The 12,902-nt window shown below is 40.8% G+C and overlaps 1 protein-coding gene across 6 annotated transcripts in view; it reads right to left on the reverse strand.

Moving 5' to 3' along the window:
• Fam193a (family with sequence similarity 193 member A) overlaps positions 1-12,902 on the reverse strand; it is a 120,595-nt gene that overhangs the window by 48,233 nt on the left and 59,460 nt on the right. For all 6 annotated transcript variants that reach the window (XR_007980218.1, XR_007980216.1, XR_007980217.1 and 3 more), the window contains 3 exons: positions 9,619-9,853; positions 6,172-6,296; positions 1,337-1,484 (listed from right to left, as the gene is read on the reverse strand). Coding sequence is in view for 1 of the 6 variants with exons in the window: in XM_052198961.1 (XP_052054921.1) it covers positions 1,337-1,484; positions 6,172-6,296; positions 9,619-9,853 (508 nt within the window). In the remaining 5 variants the exon portion in view is untranslated. The remainder of the gene's footprint in view (positions 1-1,336; positions 1,485-6,171; positions 6,297-9,618; positions 9,854-12,902) is intronic.

Raw genomic sequence — 12,902 nt, forward strand, 5'->3', positions numbered from 1 at the left:
AGCTACTGGCTCCTTTCTCTGTACAAATGGGCTGCTAGCTACCTGTAGGATCAGACACTGATTCATGAGGCTGTAGGGGGATAGTTGTAACTGAGGTCCCACTATGAGGCCACCATAGTGTCAGCTGGGCCATTCTCACACTCTTCCTACCCCCAATCCACAGGTAGACATTGCAGCTAACTAACCAGTTATAGTGTCAGTCTCCCAGACTGCAATCTATTGTTCAGCTCAAGAAGAGCCAAGCACAGGTAAAGACTATGTAGAGGCCAAGGTCACATTACAACAGAATCAATCACAAGGGTCTAGGGGCCACTGGCCCTATGACAAGCTTATAGATAAACAGCACTGAACTCCATATGCTGACAAAAGTAGGACTAGTCCAGTGATACCATGAGGACCAAAATAATTAACAAGGAGAGTTTTCACAAGTTCTAAACAAGAAACTCTCTTCCCAACAACTAAGCACAGCAAAGAGAGAATAAATAGAGGACTCAATCAGGACCTAAATGGCATAATGATCCTGAGATTTATGTGGGACTAGCTTATATCTCAACCCCAAACAGTTGTTCTTATCTGCTTAAAAACTGTCTTGTGCTGGGCGGTGGTGGTGCATGCCTGCAATCCCAGCACTCTGGGAGGCAGAGGCAGGCGGATTTCTGAGTTCAAGGCCAGCCTGGTCTACAGAGTGAGTTCCAGGACAGCCAGGGCTACACAGAGAAACCCTGTCTCGAAAAAACAAAAACCAAAAACTGTCTTGCACATACAACGTTGGGCTGCCATTTTCCCTTTATTACTCTTCATATCAGTATCTTCAGAACAGAACCTTTAAAACCTAAAGCCCTTCTTGCTTGGCCCCATCAGAACCTCTAGAAAGGAAAAAGGGCTGGATGAGTGGCAGAAAGACCGTCTTAACAACACGGCTGGTGCCCCCTGAGACAGAGTGGCCAATTAGTATACCCATTTCAGGTCCATCTTCAGAAGGTGTATCCCACTTGTCCTGCTATCCTTTGCCCTTATGAGCTGTCTGTCTGTCTGTCTGTTCTCTACTGGACAGTTCTGGATGAAGAGAGAATGGGCACTGAATAAGACCATGATTGATAACTGGCTGCTGGATCTGAAAGGCCTGGTAACTTCCCAAGGTCCTCTATCAGAACACAGAGACAGTGCGTAAGACCTTGTTGAGGACCCAAGTGTTGCTGCCACACAATATTAGTCAGATTAGAAGTCTGTGATTTTGCTTAATTTTCACCAGAGCATACGCAAAGCCTCTGCTGGGAGCTAGCAACTTAGCACAGAAGCCCCAGAGTACTGGCTGTGCCTCAAGGGCAGCATTTACCTGCTCGTCCACATAGGCATCGATCCTCTTCTGACACTCCAGCCACTCCTCAGCAACTTTGCGCAACTCTTCCTCAGAACGCTGGTACCTCTGCAGCAAGGTGCTGTACATGTCTTCATTGCAGGTGTCATGTGTGGTGGTTCCTAGCCTAGGAGGGAGAAGGCCTATCACAAAGGAAGAGCCCAGAAGTTCCTGGCCAGACAGAAGAATCTTGGCTGCCTATTGCTATTGTCTAACTTTATCACCTCCTGTCACAAAACACACTACAGCAAGTCTTAAAGATTATATATACACTCTCAACAGAACCACATATAAAGGAGATGTTCAAATAAACAGTAGCACCTGCTGAAAGAAACTAGCAGGAATCCTAAAAATACTAAGGCTACTACATATGGAGCTGTATACACATTTCTTATTAAGATACCCTGACCCAGCGAAAACAAGTTGCTGAATGACAAATACAAAACATACAAATCTTACAATTATACACATATATTTTGAAGTGGAAATACATTTATGCTTAAAAAAGGTATGACCAGGGGGCTGGAGAGATAGCTCTGCAGTTAAGAGTGCTGACTGCTCCAGAGATCCTGAGTTCAATTCCCAGCAACCACATGATGGCTCACAACCATCTGTAATGAGATCCAATGCTCTTTTCTGGTGTGTCTGAAGACAGCTACAGTGCACTCATACACATAAAATTAATTTTATGGCCAAAGAATGTTTAAAAATATTGTGCATTAACTGGGCAGTCGTGGCGCACGCTTTTAATCCCAGCACTTGGGAGGCAGAGGCAGGTGGATTTCTGAGTTCGAGGCTAGCCTGTTCTACAGAAGTGAGTTCCAGGACAGCCAAGTCAACACAGAGAAACCCTGTCTTGAAAAAACAAAACCCCAAACCCTACCCCCCCCCCAAAAAAATTATGCATTAACACAGGACAAATTTGTGTATGAAACATAAAGTTGCCTACAGTGTCTTCCACTTCATGATTCTATCTATAACAACCTAATGATTTAATAATGAAAAAGAAATAAAATGATCTTTAATTAAAAAAATTTCACAGGTAAGAATGGAGAGAAATAGTTGCCAAAGTCTTTTTCTTTCACTTTGTCAGAGTAGGTCATTTGTGAACACTGTACAAACAGGGAATTCCTAGACGATCTACTGGTTGCAAGGCTACCTGGCATAGGTGTCCATCTAAGCTCTATACCAATGCCTGATATCACCCTAGGTCCCACGCTGTATATTGCAACCATGAAAGAACGTTTGCTGATGATTCCTACTGCTGTCAGCCTTGTCCTTTATTCAACTGATTCTATACTTCAATATAAACCCCAATTCCCATGTGTGATGGTCTGAATGAGAACTGTTTAGGAAGCACAGCGTAACTGTTCTCTGCTTTGTGATCATGGCTGAGACACGAGCTCCTAGCTTCCTGTTTCTACTGCCATGCTTTCCCACCAAGATGGACTCCTGTCTCTGGACCAGTAAGCCCAAATAAATACTTCCCTCTATAAGTTGCCTTAGTTATAGTGTTTTTTTTCACAGCAACATGAAAGTAACTAAGACACCATGAACTCCCATCCTGCCTTACTTCCCAAGTGTTCTTCCACCAAGTTCTACCTGTTTCAAGTTACAAGTACAGATCATGTGAAGAAAGGAGAGTGGAGCTGACAGGAACCCTGAAGACTGCCTGGGTGGTGGAATGAGGTGGCTAAAACACTCTCACAGCTCTTCTACAGGAATCCTAAAAATACTAAGGCTACAACAAATGTAACTGTATACACATTTCTTATATTAAGAACGAATGGCCTGATTCTTTAATTGGTAGCTTGCCAGGAAAAATGGGTCAAGGCAGCAGCTGAGCTCAAAGAAAAGACTCTCAAAGGACAAGGGGAAAAAAGAACTTCTGTTTGAAAACATGAATATATTTTGTAATTATTAATTGTAAATACAGTGAATATAATTAATGTTACTGAATCATAACTTAAAATGGTAAATTGTATGTATCAAAAGGGGAAAGCTCTGACCTCAGAGCTTTCTGGGCTCTGTATCAGGAACTGGTAGAAACTTGATGCACTTGATTCCTGAATCCTTTCTCTGCTTGGCAGTTACTACAAGGTGAACATCTTTCCTCTGCCAAGTACTTCTGTGATGGACTTAAATTTTCTGAAATGGGGAGCCTCCTTTTAAGTTCCTATCTGCAGTGTTTAGTTGGTTTTAGAAAGTTAACAATAAGAAACTAAGTTTCTATGAATAAGGATGACCTTTAAGAAGACTGTTTGTATGTGTGTGCAAAGCTATTCACTGCATGAGGCGGACAGAGGGGGAGACCTACTGTCTTGTTCTATCACTTTGATTTCTTTGGCTTGAGATGAGACCTCTCACTGAACCTGGACTTCAACAATTCAGTCACACCAACTGGCTGGCAGACATAAGGTTTACTTGAATCCTTCCCAATAATGGAGGTTCTAAGTACATACAGTCATGGCTTACTTTTATGTAGGTGCAAAGGTCTCAAACTCAGGTCCTTACGCTTGTACAGCAAGAACTCTTACCCAGTGAGAGTTACTGTATGTGTTTTTAATGGGTCTTACCATGAAAATCCTGACTGTCCTGAAACTCCCTAGCTATCTGTGCAGATCAGATTGGCCTCCAAAATAATTTATGTTAACAAGGACAATAAAAAAAGAAATATTAAATAAATCTGTGCAGGCCATAGGCTGTTTGTCATCTCATAATCTATGAAGCTGCATGTATGTGCTGCACAGTTCACATCTCTATTTCACCTTACTTTTTCCCCACCTCTTTTTGAGACAGGGTCTCTCTACATAGCCCTGGCTGTCCCTGAATTCAGAGATCCAGCCACCTGTACTTTCCAAATACTGAGATTAAAGTTATAAGCCATCATGCCCAGCTGACTTCATAATTTTTTGTAAGTTAAATGAGTCTAATACAACTATGTATTTCATTAGTAATTTGTGGCAAACCTTTTTATGAGTTGCTAAATGTAGATCTGTACACTAAAATTCAAGTATAAACTATTCTTGGGTTTGACAAGTAAGTCTGTGGTGAAACACAAAGGACCAGCATTTTCTAGAATGAATAGGACTCCTTAGAAGACATACTGCTTTCCCTCTTTCCTATACCTCATTTCCTACTTTTGAGAGTAATAGAGAGTGAACACTCTAAACTAGGATACTGTTACTCTTTGGAATCTGTCTGTGATTCCTAATGAGAAGAATATTCTGAACATGGGAGCAGAAATCATTCCTGTCAACCACTGGAGATCAATGGATGACTGATACATCAAACCCAATGCTTGCCAAGAAAAACAAAGGGCAGGAACTGAGACTTATTCTAGCCCCACAGGACGCTGGGGTGAATGTGATCCTTAGAACGTGGACAAAAATACTTTCTTCATGTTAACTCTGGTTTCCTTTCCTGTCACAAGGGTCAGTCAGAGTCAGAAATTCCCATTGTAATGTTGTAATGTACCTCCAAGAGTGTACTGGGTGCTTTTGACTTTTGAAAGTGTGTGTATGTGTGTGTGTGCACGTCCACAAATGTGCCCTAGCTCAAATGCAGAAATCAAGAGAACAACATTCAGGAAGAAGTCTTCTCTCCTTCCATCATGTAGGACCAGAAGATCAAATTCAAACTCAGGTCATCAGGCTTGATAGTAAGTGCCTTTACTGCTAAAATGTCTTGACCACCCTGTAGCAGATGCTTTTAAATAGTGGGTATGAAAAGAATGGCTGTGAAGCAAACCAAGGCTGAGCAAAACTGGTAAAAACCTGCAAAATGCATACCAATTCCACACAGTACCTTGTCCTGACTTCCTTGTGTTGCTCCCTCTGACCAACTATTTCTGAATTGGTTTTTTCTCTATGAGTGAGTGAAGTTCAGAAAGGCCAAATAAAAGTAGTTGCTGTTTGTGTGCACCTACATCACGAAGATGTGCTATGTGGTTAACAGACAAGAAACAAAATCAATAGAGATGATACTGAGGTAGCTAACTGCCATTCAACTCTACTGAGTACTTCATCTACTGATGAAGGAGAGGCTGGCTATAGGACAAATATATGCTCATATTTCATACCTACATTTAGGATAGTTTACCCCAAAAGATGCCCACTAGAGAGTTCTATACTTGTGTACTTGTCTTGGTAACAGTATAGACTCTCTCACCAGCACTCCTGTTGAGAAGTGACATAGGCAGTCTATACTAGGACAAACCTAGATGAAAAGGCATATCTAATTCCAAGGAAGTCTAACGTACTCTAAGACCCATGTTCTTCCTCTTCCTCTACCTCCCTTTACCACAATGTAACAATCCTACCAGGATCCATGACTGAACCAAGCAAGGCCTGTCAAGGTAAAGCAATGTGTGCCAAAGCCTTTATTCATTTATGAGGTATTATGGTGTTATGTTTTATATGGTATTAGGATTTTTAATTTAAAATTTCAATTGGGAGTTGAAAAAATGGCTCAGCAATAAACAGCATTGGCTAATTACGGTTCCATCACCAACATGGTAACTTAGACCACCTGAAACTCCAGTTACAGGGGATCCAATGCCCTCTTCTGGCCTGCCAAGGCTTTGTAGCATGTGAAACACAGACATGCATGCAAGCAAACCATTCATATACATATAAGTTATAAATAATCAAAAGTTGAGTTGTATGATATCTTAGGGTTTGAACTTTCTGTCCACTGTCTTTTTTCCTATGCCCTGTTATTTTTCCTATAAGGACTTCCATGTGTGGTGATCTATAGCCACATGCACGTACACTAGTTTACAGCAACAGAGAATTCAAGTCAAGACAAAATACCTGATCTGAGACACCAGTGCTGGCAAGTTGCTCTGGAGAAGTGGCTCTGAAAAGACCAGATTTTCAAATAGATGTTTGTTATGCAGTTCCCATGTCACCTGGAACTTTTTCAAATGTTCATTTTCCTGGTTTAAAAACAACAACAACAACAAAGACAGAAGATGTAGTAAGTGAATAAAACTATGAAAGTTTCCAGAACAATCCCTCCTCCCCAATGTCCTGCCACCTAGAACACAGTCTGATTCCGAAGAGTCACTGCTCCCCGCCTGTGTCAGAACACACCAAAGCAGTCACTAACATGAGCAATATGGGTTACTACTTCACTGCCTTCTAAGTAACCCCTACCCACCCAACCCTAGACATGGGTGGCAGGTGGGTGCAGAGATTTAAAAATAACAGAAGGAAAAAACAAAACACAGGACTGGAGATATGGCACATCTGGTCAAGGTGCTTCATGGTAACCTGATGAACTAAGTACAATTTCTAGAACCCACGTGACAAGAATTGGCTTGTACAACTTGTCCTCTTGACTTCTAGAAGTATGCACACACAAATATATAAAACATTTTTTTTAAATGTATTTGAGTGAGGACAATACTTTTCTTGCCAGTCTTTGTGAAAGCTCATTCTGATTGCTGCAGATATATTTATTCTCCACTGGGGACACTCAGACAATGAACGCAGGGGCTTTTATTTTCCTAAGAAACATGAGCAAGCTCCTCAGATGCTATAGACAGCAGACTGTAAGCCCATAACAGTGCCACACCGGTGCATCAGTGCTCTCTGACTCTTCTGTTTGCCCCACTTCTTCATCCTTTTGGGGCCCATGCAGAGCTCAGCATTCCATTACTTTTTTTTTCTAATTTATCAAGTTTCTTTTCAGTCTTTTATTTGTCTATTAAACTTTTTGTCACCTTTCTTTACTTTTAGACTGACAAAGATTTAACACTAGGCTTTGAACATTCTGTGCAAGCCCATTACACTGAGCTACATACGCAGACCCTTTTTTGTTTGTTTCTCTATGTACCCACTAACTCAAGATCCTCTGGCCTCTGCATACTAAGTGCTGAAATTAAGGGAGGGGGTTGGAGAAAGGAGAGTGAGAGAGATTATGTGTTTCTGAGTTGAGTTTTCCACAAACTGAGAGGACCCTTTGCCATTATCTTAACCTTGATTATGAATTTAAACACATTTCATTTCATTAGACATAGAAACTACAGACTTTCAGACTACTTTAGAGTCTGAAAACTCACTGTCTTCAGTATTCAGCTGCTGTCTCTGCTTGCTCTCAGCTGTGTTTTCTTCGACCTTTATTTTGTGATTTTAAAACAAACAAACAAACAAACAAACTAGAGAGATGGCTCAGTACTAATGAGCATTGGCTGCTTATTCAGAGGACCAGAGTTTGAATTTTAGCACCCATATGGCATCTCACAACAATTTGAAACTCTACTTACAGGAGCCTAGTACCTCTCTCCTGGTCTGGTTTGTGTGGAACCAGACATACACGTAGCAAAACAATCATACACATAAAAACAAACAAACAAGCAAACAAACTTTAAAAAAAAACACAAAGAAACTGGTAAGCTTCCATTGAAGGGGGTATGTTACCTATGCACAGCTTGGACCACTGCAAAGTAACATCCAGGTTCTTTAATGTATCACAAAAATCGAGGGTCATGATAACTTCTATTCTCCTTCCTGAGCTTGGGTTACAGTCACTTATGGGCCCTGTATCTCAAGCTGACTCCACCCTGGACTAGACAGAGACTTTATTCCATACCAGGACCAGAAGGAATCCTTGGCACCAATGTTGATTTGAGCACACATGTTCTCAGAATTCTAATTTTCAACCAGTTTTAACCACTAGGTCTTTTTCCCTGTTATGCCTTCTCAACAAAGACTTTTATCTTCTTTTACATGACTTCCTAAACTAACCTGTTACCTTGAAGAACAAACACAACAGACTATGTAACCTATGCCATGCATAATCAAAAGTAATATTCTTATATCTGCATTTTTCCAGTTTTAACTGAGTTCAAACCACAAGAAAATATATTTTTTAAAGATTTACTTTATTATTACATGTAAGTACACTGTAGCTGTCTTCAGACACACCATAAGAAGGTGTCAGATCTCATTACAGATGGTTGTAAGCCACCATGCTGGGATTTGAACTCAGAACCTTTGAAAGAGTAGTCAGTACTCTTAACCACTTAGCCATCTCTCCAGCCCAAGAAAATATTTCTATAAGTTAATAATTATTTAACTCCTAAACATATACCAAGAGAACTACATATCCTACCATAAAGATATCTGCACTCAGGGGCTGAAGAGATGGTTCAGCAGCCCTAAAACCAAGTCTCAAGTTGAGGTGGAGGAGGAGGGCTAAACTGGACAAGCGTTAATAGGAGGTATATGGGTCAGGTGTAGCTGCCAGGGCCCTCATGCTAGGCTCTCCTTAGTCACCTCAACCAATTTCCCCTAACCACGTGCCCCACACTCCTCCTATTGGAAGTAATTACCTGGCATGGTGGCAGAATGAAGAAGGGAAACTGGACAGTGTAGGGATGTTGCAATGTCATGCCAAATGGTATTATGTGAACTTTTCTGGAGTTAACATTAGACAATTAACATCAGAACCAGATAAAATAAGCAATGGTTTCTGCATTATTCCCAAACATAGCTACCACTAAGAAAGCAACAAAACCCACTCACACAAGTATCATTAAGTATCAAGTATCACTTAATAATCAGATAACAAAATGTTAAAGACTTGCAGACTATGAGGATGGGGTTGGGGACCACACTTGATAGGAGAGGTAACATAAGGAGTTTATATTGTTGTTCCTGGGGATCCTGGTCTGCTTCCAACTGCAATGACTGTATTTCCATACAATGCCTCTGTCCACCCAGGAATGGAGTAGTCAGAAATTTAGTTGTGTCCCCAGTAGGACTGTGATACAAGTAAGACAGTGTAAAGACAGGGAAAGACAGCTACCCTTTCCTGAACTGTGCTGCTAGGTGCACATGTGAAGAAATCTATGCAAGAGGCCTTTGGCTATGTCTTTCATCAACTGTAGCATCAGTCACTGGCAGTACACCAACAGCAATCCAGGACACCAAAAACTTCTTAGACTTCCCTCAATGTACCACTGTTCTCACCTCCATATCCTAGTGTCTAACTTCCTAGCGCTCAGGTCTTCCCAACCAGATTTTCATCCTATGGCTCCTGGTCATTAATTCTCCAAAAGCTTCTACCTGCCAGAAAAATCCACTAAACTAACATTAATCCCACCCCCACCTTGTGTGGAAAGGAGTCTGTGATTGTACAAGGAGGACTTAACCATATGATCACTCCCCAGCTGCCTATTATTTCTCCTATCACATGCTTTTGTTCTCATGTTCACCTCAGCAGCCAAGAAAGAAGTGGATATGGTTTCTCACCAGAGTGCCAAGAAAGGTACTGATGGATCGTGCAGCCTGGCAAAGGGCACCATACTCCTCCAGGAGTAGGGAGACAAAGTGGTGTGCCTGTGGTGGGCCCTGCAAGCCGGATGGTGCCTTGGCCTTTGCTGCAGCAGACAGTTGCCGGAGTAGACGGACCTTCATTTCTAGCACATATTCCCGGGCTTGTTGCTCCAACCGCTGGTAGAGCTGATAGGGGTCCCGCTCACAGAGCCTACAGAGACAAAGAAAGAGTCACCACTCAGCATGATCTGTCCATACATGTCAGTTCACACGCAGTTTTCATGTCAGTATTACTGACAGTACCCTGTCTTCCTTGTGACAACCTATAGGAGTCACAGATAAGGCACTTGTGCACCTAGACCATTTGATGCCAGGTAACTCAGAGACACTGACATGACCCAAATAATTCCTAGGACTGCACTGTTCATGCAACCTGTGCTCCATGCCTACAGTCCAAGAGAAAAGATCTCATCCCATCTCTGAGGATGGTATTATAACTCACAAACAAGAGGGAAAAGGTCTCCCTTTCACTGTGCCTGAGAATTGACCCCAGGTGCTAACCCAATGAGTGAATTAGAAAATGACAAGCCCAATCTCAGTAGAGGTGATACCTGAAGGACTTTCCTTCTTTCTAGAAACTCATTTTCATCATACAAATGAGCCTGTGCCATTTTCATAATTAGAAAAAGTGTTAGATACAGGTTATCCCGTTTTAAAATTATCAACGAAGTGATGAGATGCATAAAATACAATGAAATGCTTTAAAGCATGGGAAATATATCCCTGCAACCATCCATGATGTTAATTAACATCCAGATTTTGAGAAACTATAAAAGTTACCATCCTGAAAAAGGAAACTTTCTTCCTCAGCCTCCTGATGCTGCAATATAGGTTCATGCCTGGAGATGAGCCATTTTTTTGTTGTATTTTTTTTTAAATGTTAAGTTCTTTTTGTTTGTTTGTTTGTTTGTTTGTTTGTTTTTTTGTTTTTTTGAGACAGGGTTTCTCTGTATAGCCCTGGCTGTCCTGGAACTCACTCTGTAGACCAGGCTGGCCTTGAACTCAGAAATCCGCCTGCCTCTGCCTCCCAAGTGCTGGGATTAAAGGCGTGTGCCACCACCGCACGGCTGATGATCCAGCTTTTAACTTGCTCTATAGTATGGTATTATTATAATTAAAGTTGCTACTTCTTTAAAAGGTACATTTCTGAGATGCCTCTAGATCAGAAGTTCTCAACCTATGAGTAGAAACCCTTTTGTGAGAGGAAGAATTAAGTGATCCTTTTGCATGGGGTCACCTAAGACCATCACAGAACACAGATATTTACATTATGATTCATGTAGCAAAATTATAGTTATGAAGTAGTAATAGTTTATGGTTAGGGATCACTACGACATGAGGAATTATATTAAAGGGCCACAGCATTAGAAAGGTTGAAAACCACTGTTCTAGTTGGAAGCATAAAACCACTGAAGCAATGACCAAAACATGTACTGGCATGTGTCACCATGAAAAACCAGCTGAGCTCAGTGACTGTTACAAACCGGGTGTAGAATGCATTAAGCTATTAAGCTGTAAGTTTTATAAGTTTTATATTAACAGATTCTTTCATCTTTTGGCTACTACATTAAATTTTAAGAAAAGAAGATAGTTGTCTTCCGAGAGAGAGAGAGAGAGAGAGAGAGAGAGAGAGAGAGAGAGAGAGAGAGAGAGAGAGAGAAGGGGGAGGGGGAAGGGAAGGGAAGGGAAATTAGCACAGTGTTATGGATCACTTTTATTCCCAGTATTCAAGGGAAGAAAAAATCACTATGAGGTGGATGCAAGCCTGGTTTACATAGCAAGTTCCATTCTAGCCAGACTTATATGGTGAAATCTTGTCTCAAAAACAAATAAACAAATGAAATAAATAAAAATATGTATTTATAATTTTTAGTATGCACATGTATGTGTACCTGAATTTATGTGTATGCATGCCTGAGCCCATGGAGACCAAAAAAGGACATTGTATCCCCCTGGAAATGTGAGTTTCAGGCATTTATGAGCTGCCATCAGCACAGGCAGTTTCTACTGGTAAGCTGTATCTCCATCCCCTCCTATTCCCTTTCTAAAGTTATACAACACTTAAGTTGTAAAAGGTGAGAGTCAAAGTAAAATGTGCAAAGTCGTATAGAAAGTATGTATCTATATAAAAATAGTATGCAAGCCTTGAGTACAATGTGCAAGGTAATAAATATGTAAAGCCAAGTTTACAATGTGCTTAGAGAAAATAAATGGAAAGATGTATTAATGTTTGTAACATTAAAATTCAGTGGGTTTCCCCCCATTATTAGAGATCAAATCCAAGGCTTTTTACATAATACCACTGAGTTATCCCTAGCCTTTGGTTTCAGGAGACAGGGTCTTATTATGTGGTTTATTATAGCCTTGAATTTGCTATAAAGCACAGACTAACCTCCTGCCTTAGTTTCTCTGTGCTGGGATTACAGGTATATATCACTAAGTTTAGCAACAATTTTAAGTAGAATGTGTTCTATATAAAATTCAAATGCGCATGGGACAATTGAACTCAGAAGAACACTAGAGAGCTGAGAAGACTCAATAAAATCACTTTTTCTGCAAGCACAAGGACCTGAATTCAAACTCCTAATCCTCTTGTAAAGGGCCTGACAGCCCTGAGCATGTCTATCATCCAGCGCTGGAAGGGAAACAGGTGTTTTCTGAAAACTCCCTGGAACCCAGCCCAACTAAAAAGGATTGGACATCCAAAGTTTGATGGCCAACCAGTATACGTTGTACAAATATTTAATCTTGACCTGGGCTTTCTGCCCTGCCTTAAGACCATTTGGTTTTCAGATAAAAACCATATATAACCTTTATACTTAAGTCTTAAACAGTATAAAGGTTCGGCAGTTGCCTATTCTCTATGCTGTTAGAATCTGTTGTCAAAATTATTTAATTTTGACTCCAGGTTTTTAATCCCATCTTAAACCATTTAGTTTTGGGATAAAAAAAAAAACCCATAAGTTTTAAATTTATAATAAGTCAATAACTGCTAAATATTATTGCTTCTGTTTTATCTGGGCTGTTCTGGACTTTAATTGACCAGCCCTCTGGAGATACATTTTCTTGCCAACTAACCCATGGTGGCTTTTTTTTTGAGGGGGGGGTAATTTTTTTTCTTGTGGTCCTCCTCTGACCCTCAAGCCCACTTGTGTCTTTTCTGCCCAGTTATTGGCTATTGACATCTTTATTTGCCAACC

The sequence above is a fragment of the Apodemus sylvaticus genome, chromosome 11, assembly GCF_947179515.1.
Source record: "Apodemus sylvaticus chromosome 11, mApoSyl1.1, whole genome shotgun sequence".
Classification (NCBI taxonomy): domain Eukaryota; kingdom Metazoa; phylum Chordata; class Mammalia; order Rodentia; family Muridae; genus Apodemus; species Apodemus sylvaticus.